General features: G+C 29.7%; 1 protein-coding gene across 1 annotated transcript; it reads left to right on the forward strand.

Annotated features, from left to right (window-relative positions):
* Nucleotides 1–465: 465 nt before the first annotated feature.
* Nucleotides 466–6,785, forward strand: LOC112597823 (heat shock protein 70 B2-like). The gene is made up of 6 exons (XM_025344042.1): nt 466–639; nt 3,164–3,403; nt 4,074–4,715; nt 5,579–5,848; nt 5,963–6,351; nt 6,430–6,785. The coding sequence occupies exons 1-6, from the start codon at nt 466–468 to the stop codon at nt 6,584–6,586; spliced, it is 1,872 nt and encodes a 623-aa protein (XP_025199827.1). The 3' UTR covers nt 6,587–6,785.
* The last annotated feature ends 9,752 nt before the right edge of the window (nt 6,786–16,537 follow it).

Genomic DNA, 16,537 nt, shown 5'->3' on the forward strand with positions numbered 1-16,537 from the left:
TTAATCTATTATGTTAAATATATCAGTATCTAGATACTTAATAAAAAATAAATATAGCTGTATCAGTATCTAGATAATAATTGAAAGTATCTAATTACAGAACTGCATGTTAAGTGCATACGTAATTATGTTCTCTTCTAAAGGTCACTGTTACCAAAAGTATCTTTAAATAATAATTGTAAAAGAAAAATAATCATGTTTGTGTTGTTAAAAATGTTACGAACAGTTTGTGTTGAATAAAAACAAACGTTCATGGCGTGGGCGTGGTTTCGGTCTATAAATGATCTGGCGGAGAGCAAAGTGGGAGCTAGGAGTATAAATACCGTACGTTCAGTTTTGGATACATTTTCTTTAACACTTCAACAGTCAAGTGACCGTTATTTATTTATTTTTAGCTCGTTTCAACTGAGTGATAACAACTTGTTTTTTTTTAAATTAAATTTTCATTAATTAACATTTTCAAAAATGAGCAAAGTGCCAGCCGTAGGTATAGATTTAGGTACCACTTACTCATGTGTGGGTGTGTGGCAACATGGAAAAGTGGAAATCATCGCCAATGACCAAGGAAATCGAACGACGCCTAGCTACGTGGCGTTTACAGATTCAGAAAGGCTGATCGGAGATGCCGCTAAGAGTCAGGTACACAAAACAGAGATATTATATGTTATTACTTATTAGGTATTACAAATAACGATATCGATTAAAATGATCAAATATAATCCTCAAAAATATAATCTAACCCTTTATAGTTTCTTAACGAATCAACCATTTGTTGCGTATTACACTATACGTATTCAAAATCCAAATCAATAGTTTAAAATTAATCATAGCCAAAATTGTATTTTAAACTAAGGATTGAAACCATTAATACTTTTAATTTACTACTATTAAAATTATTGTGACGTTTAAACATTGATTTGATTAAGACTATATATTTTACCTATTTATATAATTAATTAATTTATAACAACCATTAGTATATTATTCTATTTAAATAGTATCATAAACATTTACAGACTTTCAACATAGTGTTTATAGGCACTCGTATTCTTATAAATTAATTATTTTTTAATACTAACTATAATTTCATAATATGTACATAGTACCGCATTAGTACCTTTTATGCATGATATAATATTTTTATTGAATATTTTCTTGAAAATTAAATTTAAAATTAAAATTACCGTCAGTGATTTGAGTATTTGACTTAGATTGATACTGAAGTCAAAAAATTTTCAGTTTGAGAAAACTATACATATTATTGTTTATTTGCTTCGTAATAAACAATAATATGTATAGTTATTTACTAATATTATATGCCTACTAAACCTATACTTTAATACAGTGTTTATTTATTTTTTTTTTATACATACATCGAAATAATTCATTATTTAATACATACTCAGTATTGGTTAAATAATTGGTTTTTAAACTTATATGTATCTAATTTTTCTTTTTAATAATAGTAGTGATGATGTATTTTCTTATTTTGTTATATATTTCTAAAATGTCGGTACTTAAGTTTCGAATTATTATTTTTATCAGTTCACATAATTTGTTCCTACTTAGAATTTCTCTGGCAGTCTTAATTTCTGCGGAATAATAATGGAACATTGTATTTGCTTTAATTATTTTACAAATACATGCGTTCGAGATATTCACGCATAGTCGTTTAAACATATTCGAATTCGGCCAACGCGAACGCAAACCCACGTACCTAATTATTCTCACCCACAACGATATCATACAACTGGGCAGATACAAAAATATCCCGATGACACATATGCACTATACTCCCAGTTATAATTTATCTGGAAAGTGTTATTTATATAAGCGTGATGTGTAACGGCGTATTTTTAGACTGACTAAAAATTATAATCGTTATTCGCACAAAACAAAATCAAAACCATTAAAACGAAATCGTTGGATGACCTTCCCATTTAGGCCAGTTTACGTTCATTAATTTACCAAATCGGGCGTTTGGGAACATACGCACACATGATAATAGTTGTAGGCACGTCTCTTTTATGTAAGATGTGTGTGCCCATAGATGGAGGCGGACGCTCAGACGACGATGAATCATCCGAATCCATATTTTACTGCACACGGTCCGATATTTCCTTCGATAAATCGACAATAATAATAATAATAATTATTATTATTGTGATAATTTCGATTTCAAACAATAAAATTTCTTTCGCATGGATATAATATGGATTAAAAAATATAGACGTAAATATCTAGAATTATATACAACACCAAACAATATACATAATAATTGTGTAATATCCAGGGCTTGAATTTGAAAAAAATATTTTGATTCAGAATTTAAACGTTATTCAACTTTTGTGTTTATCGTTATTCAGAATTAAAACGTTAATAAACTTTTGCGTTTAACGTTATTCAGATTTAAAATGTTTAGTATATTTTATGATTTATGACTATTAAATAATTGGAAATTAATTATTTCTTTTTATGATATACTATATAATATTATGTTTTTCGTTATGTTTTGTTTGAGGTATCATATATTTTGTTAATCGTTATGTTTTGTTTTGTGTTATTTAATTATTTATGTTTATCGTTATCCGTTATAATTACGTTTACAAATTGCAATCGGTTTTTGTCAAGTATAACGTTATTATAACGTTTTCAAGCTCTGGTTATATCCATACCTATCAAATAAACGAGACTATTTATTTTCTTTACTTGTTTTCTAAAAAGAAATTTGCTTATACAACACTAAAGTATCAATGATGTAATAATAATAAATAAACATGTATTTTTGCTATAAAATATACTATCATATAAATTAAAATACAACTATATAAAATAAGTCACTTAGATATATTAAATAAATATAACAAGTGTTTGATAATAATTGATAATCTTTAAATTATCCAATCGTTATCTTACGATATACGTAATAATAAAAAAAGTAGTAGAAAAAGTAGAAAATATAATAATTATAAATATTTAATACATAAATTTAGTGCGTTCTACAATTAAATAAATAATATAAATAATAAATAATTAAATAAATAAAACTATTGATACTTTTTTCGTATAAGAAGCATTGTGTTATAGTTACTATACTACATTGTAGTGTATATTCGTGTTGTTTAACATATTATTAACTACGAAATATTGTTTATTATTTTAGGTGGCCATGAATCCACGAAATACGGTTTTCGATGCCAAACGTTTAGTAGGTCGTAAATTCGACGATCCAAAAATACAAGAGGATATTAAACATTGGTCCTTCGAAGTGGTTAATGAAGGTGGTTTACCTAAAATAGCCGTCGAGTATAAAGGCGAAAGGAAAATATTTGCTCCTGAAGAAATAAGTTCAATGGTGCTTACGAAAATGAAAGAAATCGCTGAAGTTTACCTGGGCGGAAAGGTATACAATGTGTTTTTCAACTAATTTATTAACACCTAATATAAGTCAATGATGTTTTCCATAGTTTTATACTATTTACTTGTATGTTTTAGATATGTTTAATTAATTTACTACACAGATGCTAGGTTTATTTTTATTTTTAAACAATTATCGGTCTTTCAATAAAAAATTTAACAAAATAATTTAATTTTTGTTTTAGAAAAATAATATAATAGTAAATACTAGATATGTAATCGTGTTATAGAATAATACAAACAACTATGTGTCCAACATTATGTAAAAAATGATTTTTTTTGTTTTAACTATGATCTATATATTCTATATTATTATAGGTACCTAGCATAAATACATAATATATCTTAGTCCGTTAAGTTAAGTAACATACTGATTAAAATGCATGCTTAAAAAAATCCAATAATGTCTCCACATATAACAGATCAGTGAATAGAAAAATAAAAATTAATTTTACCAAATATATTTTTTTAATTTTGTATAGTTTTGAGTATACTTTTTATTTTATTTTTTTATTCTTGAGCTAATTTAAATACTCTAATCCCTATTCCTCTGTAATCAAAAACCAGATGTCTAACATTGATTGTATAATATTTAATATTATTAGTAATGATGGCTAATGACTGTATATATGCACTGTGGTGATTTATCGTACTAGGTCACTGACGCTGTAGTCACTGTACCGGCGTACTTCAACGATTCCCAAAGACAAGCTACCAAAGACGCTGGAGCCATTGCCGGACTTAATGTGTTGCGGATAATAAATGAGCCCACGGCTGCAGCCCTGGCATACGGTCTCGACAAGAATCTGAAGGGAGAGAAGAACGTGCTGATATTCGATTTGGGTGGTGGTACGTTCGACGTGTCGATTTTAGCTATCGACGAGGGTTCGTTATTCGAAGTAAAGTCGACGGCTGGTGACACGCATTTGGGCGGCGAAGACTTTGACAACAGATTGGTGACACATTTCGTCGAAGAGTTTAAGAGGAAATGCAAAAAAGACATCAGTGGCAACACAAGAGCTCTTCGACGACTGAGAACAGCCTGTGAGAGAGCCAAACGAACGTTGTCATCGAGTACCGAAGCGTCTCTCGAGATCGATGCCTTACACGACGGCGTTGATTTTTATTCGAAAATCACCAGGGCCCGATTCGAAGAAATGTGCATGGACTTGTTCCGGTCCACACTTTCTCCTGTGGAAAAAGCACTGGCTGACGCAAAAATGGACAAGAGCAGCATACACGACGTAGTACTCGTTGGGGGTTCGACTAGAATACCAAAAATACAGAAAATGTTACAGGTGAGTGTTTTACGATTCCTAGCGGGATAGTATAGTGAATCGAAAACAGCGAAACATAAATAATAATATTAGCGATATAATATGTAATACATACTTAATACGATTAAGTAAATGATAGCGGTTTATAAAGTAGTAATAATAATAAACGTATATTAAAATGCTTAATATTTTTTTTTAATTTAAATTTAAATTTGGCTTTATTAGAAGAATTACGATCTATACAATGTACAATAAGTAATAGTAATAAAAATGTACAGACAATTAACAGGAATAAACACATGAGGAGAAAATCACACATTTGTGACACCTCTTTAAATGCTTAATATTTATAATTATAATTTACAATGAATATTATAATATATTTTAATTAGTATTTTTTTAATTAAATTAATGTATTCGAGCAAAATATTTTCACTGAGGAATTTTAAGATTTGTTAAGAACCGCTTATGTAGTTATTATATTGATAAGTACTATATTTCAAATAATGATAATATTTATTTTAATTTTGTATTATAAAATTTCAAAATTCTGTATAATATATTATTATCGGTTCGAAGATATACAAGCTACAATATATTAAAATCGTGATGACAATCAAATTAAATTTTAGTTATAGATACACTGATTAGTGATTATACATAAGCAGATTATTTTAACTATACAATATTTTTTATTAATTATTCATTAACATTTATATCGACGATAATTATATTCGCTGTTATTTACACTTAAACTACCTATAGATATTTGTTTATTCACTATTTTTAATTTCGCTGTTTTGTGGTATACAGTCCTACCGTAATGGTTAAGTAAGTAATCATTTGAATAATACATATAATCTATTTACGTCGTTTTATTGTAGGACTTCTTTTGCGGCAAATCTCTAAACCTGTCCATCAATCCTGACGAGGCCGTAGCGTACGGAGCTGCTGTCCAAGCTGCCATCCTTAGCGGTGATACCAGTTCAGCTATTCAAGACGTACTTCTAGTTGACGTCACTCCTCTGTCACTCGGTATTGAGACAGCAGGTGGTGTAATGACCAAACTTGTGGAACGCAATTCTCGTATACCATGCAAACAACAACAAACATTTACCACGTATTCCGACAATCAAGCGGCTGTCACAATCCAGGTGTGCATTTATAATATATTATCCACTTTCTAACTAGGATTTAGTTATTTTTGTTGTTATTTTATTTTATTTTTTTTTGTCTTTTGGTCGAACTGAGCTTAATTATTGCTTTAGGTATTTGAAGGTGAACGAGCAATGACGAAGGACAACAATTTGTTAGGTACATTTAATTTGACAGGAATCCCTCCTGCACCACGTGGTGTCCCAAAAATCGAAGTGACGTTCGACTTGGATGCCAATGGTATTCTCAATGTGTCTGCAAAAGAAATCAGCACGGGGAAATCCGAAAGGATCACTATAAAGAATGACAAAGGACGGTTGTCCAAAGAAGATATTGACAAAATGTTGAAGGAAGCAGAAATGTATAGACAAGAGGATGAAAAACAGAAGGAACGCGTTACTGCCAGAAACCAATTGGAAAGCTATGCGTTTAGTGTCAAACAAGCAATCGAAGAAGCTGGCTCAAAACTAACAGAGGCGGACAAGAAATCGGTCTTAGATAGGTAACAAATTTACTTTATTAATATTGTATAATACTGTTAAAATATGCTGAAATTAAATATTCATGCCTGATTTTATAGTTGTAAAGCAGTAATCACGTGGTTAGAAACAAATACATTAGCCGATAAAGACGAGTTCGAAGATAAACTGAAAACCCTACAAAAAGAGTGTTCTCCAATCATGACCAAATTACATCAAGCTGGTGCTAAAGGACCGAATGTTGAAGAAGTTGATTAAATTGTTTAAATTATACCTATTTGAAATGTGCTTAATGTGAATTATATACAATATTGAAATTCATAAAATTAATCATTTGTTTACCAAAGATATGCACTATACGTAGGTAACAGGTATTAAGCTGTTGAATATTGCAGTTGATAAAATATACATAATTGTTTTGGTTAAACATTGTATAAAGTAGGTAAATTATTTAATACATTGTTTTATTTAAAATACAGATAACACATACCTACAATAATTAGTATAACATTAAAGTTCTCAAATTTGACAAAATTCGTCAAAATCAAGAAAATTTGTAAGTGGTATTAACTTTTTTTACTTAAAATTGAAAATGTATTAAAAGTGGTTTACGCACTTGAATTAAAAAATAATTTTTTTATAAACATTTTTTAGTCCGAATTTGGACAATTTTGAATATTTAAAAGAAGAATAACAATTTTAATTATTTTGTTTGTAATTCAAAAATATTTTTGGATTATGATGCTAAATTAATGTACCTATATTAATTTATTTAAATACACTATGCAATTTTTACAATATTTAGATTAATTTTATGCTATTACTTATTTATGCTACAAATTTGTTTACATCATTATACGGTAACTTGGAATTGATTCATAAGTTATTAAAAAATGACAAATATAATATATGTATTAGTAAAATAATTAAATATTGATAATATTATAAAAAATATATTGTTTTAGACAAAAATTAACTCAACTTATTTTAATACTAATAATAGCAATATTAATATATCAAATAAAATAAACTTAGCACCTAATATAGGCTAACAGACCGTTTTAGCTCAGGACTTTTTATATGCAATGATTTAATACATATACCTATTACAGTAATATACGCTAGAGCGTTTACCTGTATTAATTACCCTGCCCAATTTTTTTCAATACATGTTTGAAATTAACGCCTAAATCTATATATATATTATGTAATGATAAAAAATGTTTTTTTTTTTTTTGTTACGAACTTGTAACATGACTCTAGAATCACTTATTTAATTATTATTTATTATGATATTTTTTTTTAATTTAGAGAAGACACCACGAGACATGTTTTATATGTTATTTCATCTAATAATAAAATTATTTTCGTATCGATATCTAGAGATTGAATCAACAAAATCATGGAAAGTCCTCAGCAATATGTATTCATATTTCAGACGGAATTATTATTACTTATAATAAAAACATATCGTATGAATTTCCCATATGTTCTTGGTTCGTTTTGTTATTTGTATTATAATTTACTGCATAATACCTATTTAAAGAAAATATTATCTAGGCCGTTAAACAAATGTAACTAAAAAAAAAAAAAAAGAAGCTTTCATACAAAACAATTAATAGCAATACGAAAAATTAACACAGACATTTGAAATGAAAAAGGAAAAGTCGGAAAATTATATAAATACCAAGAAATGTCTGTTTTTCAATATGATAAATTTATTGGTTAATTGATCGATTTCAACAGTAAACATTATTCAAAAATGCAATTATTGCTAAGCATTAAAATAGTGAAATTCTAAAAAATGTTCAGTTCAGTATTTTGTTGCCTAAGAGTCAATGCGTATTACTGGAAGAAGTCGTTGACCCAACCGAATCATTAAAAAGTCTGCTTACACGCGGGTGAAGCCGGACCCATTCAGTTAAAAATATATATTCGGATTATACCTGCAACTGCACACATTAAAATTATTGAAGTTGTTATTATATAATACAATTTACATAATAAACATGCGTAAATAGGACAAGAAATTATATGTGCAATAATATAACCATGGTTATTTGGTTTTTACTTTTTACGTCGGCTCATTGCCAAGAAGTACATTATAGAGTAAATATATTATACACATATATAAAATTATATAAGTATGTATGTCACAATTCAGCAGAGTAGATGAATAAGGCTGGACTTTGTACTCCGGGCCAAGCGAGAGCTTAGTTGACCACTTTAATCCTTATTCCTTTTAACAATTTTATTAGATGTGAAAAAATAGAAAATACTACACTACGTTTTACAGAAATAATTATTTATGAATCAATGTTATATCCATTTAAAAGTCATCTATAGATAATGTTGAACAAATACAAGATAAATTATCACTTTGTATCAATTTAACTAAACGCCCATGATTATGCAACGGCGTGTATTTCTAAAGTCTACTATGAAGTTGGAGGGGGTATGCGAAAAAATGAAATTATATATAGATTCAACCCGCGTTTAAAAATATTTAATTTTTTATTTCGCAAAATAATAACTTATCTCTTGTTTTATTAACTAATTTAATTATTACACCGATCAACGCAAGCGGGCTTAAAATTTTTTTACGAGAAAAAACCATCACTTTAATCTCGTAAACTTTTAGCGTGTTTATTGACTATAAAAGCATAGTGAATAAACTAAATCACGATCATCGTACGACACATCGCCAAATTTCAAGTAAATTTTATCATTTTTTATTAGAATATACAACATACTCAATGACAGAGCTATGGGAGGGGGTAGCAAATTCCTGGGGCCTCGTGGTTAGAGGGTCCCGTGTCTACTTATTCGTTTTTCATAATTTTATGGCAAACTTAGAAAAAAAAAATCATTTAATTTTTGGCACACAACTTTAGAACAATTATTAGTGAATAAGTAATACAGGTACCTATTAAAAAATAAATAATTTAATCAATATTTTTATAAATGTAATACATATCGTAATAATGAAAATATACAAGAATATTAAATTGATATTTTTGTTAATAATACAAATTATAGGCTTATAACATGTAATAAAATATGCCCATAAAATATAATGTATCGAATCCGATCAACAACAGCAACAGATAACGACGCATATTCGGTATGCGTATTCAATCAATAATTATCTTTAAAATATACTTTTTGTGGATAAAAATTAATTTTATAAACTGATTAATGGTAAAATCAATACAAATACGATAAAAATATATAAGAATTGTAATAAGTATGTTTTAATTTCAATAATATCTAATAAACTGATCTGTTTACAATAATTTTAAACAAATCGTCAATTATAGGAATATTAAAATATATCACTCTGGTTAACTGGTGATTGACATCTGAAGTGTCAAAATATTGTTAGGTATTACATAAAAAAAAAAAAAAAAATCCAGTGTCAGTATTTACTATCTATAATTATTAGCTCCATAATCATCAAGGCACCCGCCAATAATTTTACCCAGAGGCTCAAAATACGTAGAGCGCCGTCACTGAACATAATTTTACATGTAATTATATTTTATTAATAATAATTATTAAATATTAGCGATTGCGACGACGCGTATATCCTCTATCAGTTCATCACTAATGGTATTTCTAATCAAACAGTAAAACGTACAAGTGTTATATTTATATACGAAAAAGGGCAGGATTTCTCTTCTGTACGCGTGGGCCGACGTTATGAAAGTGGGCAAAGTCAAGTGACCGATTTATTGCACTCATCACATGAGTACGGCTTCTGTCTGGTACTAGTGTGCCGTTGTATTGTCAAGCTGTTGTTTTCAGCGAACGATTTTTTCCCACACAAAGTACTGGTACGATTTCTCGCCCACACTCATTGTCCAGCTACCAAAGGATGCACTCAATTTATTAACAAAAATAATGTTCGTATAACAAAAAACGATGTCACTCGTACACTTTCAGTTATAACACAATATGTGATAATGTATCTGTTTTTTCCAATCTGTACCTCTATAGTCTGTATCATTCGGTATAGGAACACAAATATTGAAATATTGCACAGATGTGCATTAGACACAATTTAAACTTAATAAATATGAAAAAAAAAAATCCCTAACTATTATATTGTATCTACGTATCGTCCTCGTATTATAATATGTCTGAGTCTTTATTTTTCGTGCGAACTAAAAAATAAAAAAATTCCTATAGGAAGCTATACGTTTGGAAACAAAACAGTTAAAAATAATCGTGATTCAAAAAATAATCGAAGTTTAAATATTATTGGATATTTATGCGTATAATAACAATTATTTCTTGTCAAATAATTTTCATTTGGTATTATATCATAATTTAAAAATAATAATAATAATTGTAAGCAGTTTGAATTTGAAACCTTCTTCTAGTATTTGAATCATAATTTTCTATATACGATTAAATTTTCAAAATATTTTTACTATTTATATTATACGCATTTTAAATTTTTGATTTTTTTTCTATATTTTAATGTATTAATGCTCGCCAACAAAAAGTTTAAAATGTAAAAACCCACATAGATTGTTCATAGAAAAATGTTCATCTATCAAAAATTTATTATAATTACTTTTTTTAATGGCGTTTGAGTTAAAATGTTAACAAAATTCGTCAATTAATCTAAAAAAATGTGCAAATTATATTTTATTTATCAAAATATATTATTAGTAAGAACTTAAAAATGTTCGTTACTACACATATTATTATTTAGTATATACATGTATATATATATATATAACTATTTTTATGACAAACCTACTTATTTTAGATATAATATTTCATAACAAGGCCTAGAATTTATATGCAATGAAAAATTGTAAAATATGTATTTAGTTTATTAAAAATATGCAATTAATATTATAATATACGCCAATCAATATGAAATTACGTTAAAAAAAAAAAATCATTAAGTTTTAAATTAATTAAATAATATTCTTAACTATTCACCCTATTCAAATGTATAATACAAAACAATTATATGGTGTTTAAAATTTTCAAAACTGGAAAGTTCTATTAGATCTTGACATGGGCGTAGCTAGAATTTTAATTAGAGGGAGAGGGGAAGCAGTTAATAAATTGATAACTTTTTTGGTTAAGTTATCTGATGACTTTTTTTTTTACTTTTTCCACATTTTATAGTAGAATTTACATAGAATTTAGTTTGAAGTGCAGAAAGGGGACAAATACCTCCTTCCTGTTCTTCGCGTTTGTATAGTCAAAATATGCAATAATATTAATTTTATTCAAAATATCCAATAATAATATGCATTTTGTCCAAAATATAAAAATAATATGCAAAATAAAATCACCACTGTTTATCTCATCGTGAAATGATTTGTGGACATAACTTACAAGAGCAATAATCAGAAGTTGCAAAAAAAATATACTGTTGCATATCCTAGCCTAATCCTAGCCTTAATCAAATCGTTAAGCAATATATCGTACATCTTGTCTGTGAATAGACAATGAATTATTGCAGACTGCGTACGTATAAACGTTGTACAACACCTATAATAATATTTTATAAATCAAAAATGTAATCATTTCAAATAAGCTATTCGATTGTTTTTCGGAAAAAATGAGTTAACTAACCGTAGGTACTTATTGATAAAAGAAGAATAAATTAATTTAAAGCCGTATATTATATTTGTTACATGATAAAATATTAATGAAAATATTATGGGTAAAAATGTATTCATTATTTTACCAATTAATTTATTATATACAACAATATATTTAAACTTTTGACATTTTTTTTATTATATTATTATTATTTTATTAATCTGAAGAAAAAAAAACTAATTTTGTTTTGAAACGATTCTTTTTTGGTATAGGTACGTATCCTAATTACCTGACTAGAACTATATATAGTTGAATGTCGAATTCTAGCGGCTAACCTAAACTCCAGGGAAGACGAATCACGGATAAGGCGATAATATTTTTAAATAAATTCGTATCGTCTGATAACTTGCGCGAACATTTTGTTTTCTCACATTTTTTTGCTGTTAAATGTCTCTTTTTTTGACAGTTTTTTTTCACTATATATACGTAAATAGGTACATATATTTTTATGCGATTCGAAACGCTAAACGGCGTATGACGCGATAAGGAAAAGGGTACGATCGCTCAACACAGCAAGACCGATTCAACAAAATGAACGGTTTGTATGTGTTTGTGCGTTACACAAGAAACGAATTGATTCTGCGGCGGCAAATTGACGACAGACTGTTGACAAGTAAGTGTAGCGCGGGTAACTGATTCTTCGTCTCTCCGGTTACACCGATATCGCCGTCAATAACGTGCACCGTATCGTAGTCGTTGACCTTATAGTAGACGAAGTAGGGAAAAATGAGCTTAGTTAATCTTTACGGGCTTTTTATACTGTGAGTGTTCATGCTAACCTCAATGGAATGTTTAATCGCAGTCGCCTTATTATATACCAATTGATCGACGTCTTAAATGAAGTGTAGATTGGTAGCTATATGGAAATGAATTGCACCTACAACTGCTGTACAACATTTAAAATGAACAAAAAAACTGTCAAAAAGGAGGCATTTATTAGCGAACAAATTTTGCAATATTCAAGTGTTGAAATCAGTAGAGTGTTGCGTGCCAATATTAGATCCAGATCCAGGGTGTTATTTAAATGAAATTTACAACTCTTAATAGAACAATAATGTTTTATTACGTATACATAAAGTTCATGTAACTGATACAAAAAATGGCTGAATGTTGTGAAGTTGCTCAGGTCTTCGTGGCTCTGGTACATCTGCCCTTGTTGGTCTCTGGACTCCCTTATATACAAAGAAGTCTCTTGTTGTTGTAGTTGACAACCTTCCAATTCATATTAATTCTTGGAATTGTTTTCATACTTGAAAACAACAATCTCCAGGATGTCATCTGTTTTTAATTGGAAATTTGTGGAAATGCAATAGTATATTTAAACGACCTCGTCACACGACTGCTATTTTGATATATTTATTATGATGTTTTTTAAAAACAAGATTCATAGATATATGAACCTACTATCTCGTATATATTATAGTTATTAGGCCACACATATATATATCTATATTACTATTTCTAATACTTCTAGCAATATAACATATTATATTATAATATATACTTATTATCGTTTTTAAGTCACGAGGCTCTTACGATTTGAGTAGCGGTTCGACACATGCTAGACGCAGATATAACATAACAATTGTGGACACGAGTTTCGTTGTCATGATACTAATTGCGTGCAGAATTTTTTTAATAAAAATCACGCGAGTTAGCCCTTCACTGCTTTTTCAGGGCTCAAGCAAAATTTTTTTTTGTAACAGCCCGTAATTTAACACAAAAAGACACTATTCGTTTGCAAACGAGTAACTGTCGTTGTACCGCTAAATATATCGGTTTTCAAACCATGGTTATTTAACAGCGAACATATTTTGCTGTACAACGGCAGCTACTCATTTGCAAATAAAACTTGTACATTTTTTTTCTCGCAATACTAGTAAAATAAAGACTCGGATACAATAAACGTCGCTAACAAAATAAATGGTATGAAGCTGTAAATCGAAATGTCGTCGTCGTCGATGTCTTCGCCTGCGGTTTCGTCGTAAACACTGCAATTTTAACGAAAAATAAATCGATATTAACAATCATAATTATATTTTGTCTATCGTCCTAATTATTATATTTTTAACATGACTACTATAGTGTTCATTTTTTGTCCCCTACTTAATAATTTTATTTTTTACAGTCACTTCAATGCCAAATCATTTTAAAACGTTCCGGGCATATTACAATAAGGAAAAAATTGACTAAAACTTAATTAATGTATGCCCACTTATAATTTATACGAGTTCCGGTTTTGTACTCAGCTGCAGAAATATTACAAGAATTAGTAACACAACTTTATAAGGTTTGTGCCGTCATTGTAAATTATTTTGTTTTTATAAAATTACGAAGACTCAAAGATCTTTCAGTTTTTGATGGGCAATCTATTTTTACTAAATACAGTCGACTCTCTATAATTCAATCCTTCAATAATTAAAAACTTTCGGTAATTCGAAGTAAATATTCGTTCTCTTGAAAATCTCGTGATAATTCAAATAAAAACCATTAATTTAAGTACACTCGATAATTCGAAATTAAACTTTGGGAAAACTGAACGCTAACACTAGACAATCGAAGTTTCATCCGTTCAACGTTCGGTAATTCGAAGTTCATTCACCAAATGTATTTCTTATAATCTTTTCTCTGATAATTTTCTATACAATCGTGTAGAAATTTATCTATAGAATTATTATCGTAAAAACTTTATCGCTAGCATTTTATTTCTTAATCGTCTGTTAATAATAATAATAATAATAATAATAATAACAATAATAATAATTTAATTTGCACAGTTTAATTATATTCATAGTTTAACTTACATTTTAAAAACATGTTTTAACTGCAATACCTCCTAATTTTGCCGAAATATTTAAAAAATTAAGTATAAAAATAAAAACAAAATCATTTTTTAACTCTCAGTAATTCCAATTCTTAGTAATTCGAAATTTTTCTTAAGTCACACCTGCAACTCCGAAGTATCGATTGTCGACTGTATAGATACGTTTTGATTGCATTACAACGATCAAGCCGTGGCGGCCGTCTCGATCAAACGATGTTTACCTAACAAACATTGATTCTGTCCTTTCAACATAGTTGTTCGGATATTGTACGAAATATATTGGATTCGGTAGGCCAATCCCGCCGAGGACCCGTCTCCAAATTCCCTAACCCCCCCTCCACAGCCTGCGCACAACTGTATACACACAATTTGCTCACGGACCGTTATTGTACAGTATTGCATGTATGTTATATGATAACAAACTCGCTAATCGTATGCCGAAACGCTTGCCGTAACGGTGTCGTCCATCACCATCGACGGTGTGCTGTACGGCGATGGCGTGCTGTAAGGCGACGGCGTGCTGTAAGGCGTCCGCTGTGGGTGTTCGGGGCAACCGTCGCGTTCAGTGTCTGTGGCCGCGGTCGTGTGGCCGTAGTGATGACCGGCCCAGCCGTTGGTCGCGGCCGACGGATAGGGCTCGGTGACCGTGGCCTGGTGGCCGCAGTGACAGCGGTGTTGCGACAGTCTCTGCTGTCGGACCGGCAGTTCGGGCGGGACCTCTGACGGTCCGTCGGTGGCCATCAGAACGGGAGCGGCGACGACGGCGCGCGGCCACGCGAACAACGCCGAACACACGACGACCAGTGCGCGTCGCACAACCGCTTTGTCGCGGTCAATAGGCATGCCGTCGTGCGTGTGCGCGAGGAACGAGCGACTCTTGTCAAACGACTTCAACAATTTTTATCACACAACTGTGATCGTGAAAAATATGACACGAATACAATTATTTACTTATCGCGATATGATTTTGTGCGGGACAACAATACGGTTTAACGATATAATATGTCGGATATGCACATCGATCGGTGCTGTTGATTTTATAAACTGTGTTATGCGCGACCTGAGCATGGCTTTGGCGACCGGACGACACGAGATTTTGTAGCTAGTTATACGAGCGAATTAATATCACAAAGTTTTTTTTTATTATTATTTTTTTTTTTTTTTTTTTTTTGTAGCGAGCGCGTATAGCTCGCTTATGTCATGATATTACAATATAATATTAATATCATGACACAAGAGCATAATAATATAATATTATTACGTTTATTGTTCGTAATAATATCTTCCTTAAGTTGTGTGTACCGTATATCCGGGATTTTAGTATTACGATTCGGCCGAATCTACGAGATGCCAACGGCGTAAGGAAACCAACCGCCAAATCCAAAACCGCTCGCGATTGACTTATCATTCATTTCAACGTGACTAATTTGCGCATATTATAAGACAAGACAAATTTTATTTGATCTAGATTTAGTAAGTCGAGAGGTAAAAATGAAAAATGTAATTCTAAACTCTCTGTGGGGTATTAGAGTTGTATTTTTTTTATTATTTTTTTTTTTTTTTTTTTGAAGTCAGTTAGAAGATGTTGAAAAATCATGATAAAATTTTATAGATAATTATACAATTCATTATTTATTACTTCGACAAAATAAATAAACAATTTTATGAAAATCTTTTAGGCTTAAATTTTTTATTCATAAAAAATAAGACCATAAATAAAAAATAAGGTCATAAATAAAAATAGCCTCTTT

Source organism: Melanaphis sacchari, unplaced genomic scaffold (genome assembly GCF_002803265.2).
Source record: "Melanaphis sacchari strain LSU unplaced genomic scaffold, SCAv2.0 Contig43_pilon_pilon, whole genome shotgun sequence".
Classification (NCBI taxonomy): domain Eukaryota; kingdom Metazoa; phylum Arthropoda; class Insecta; order Hemiptera; family Aphididae; genus Melanaphis; species Melanaphis sacchari.

Excerpts from the sequence above, each read along its gene's own strand:
- LOC112597823 (XM_025344042.1), top strand. The coding sequence starts at position 466 with ATGAGCAAAGTGCCAGCCGTAGGTATAGATTTAGGTACCACTTACTCA. Across the intron at positions 3,404-4,073 it reads AAGTTTACCTGGGCGGAAAG|GTCACTGACGCTGTAGTCAC; the intron begins GTATACAATGTG and ends TTATCGTACTAG. Across the intron at positions 4,716-5,578 it reads AAATACAGAAAATGTTACAG|GACTTCTTTTGCGGCAAATC; the intron begins GTGAGTGTTTTA and ends GTTTTATTGTAG.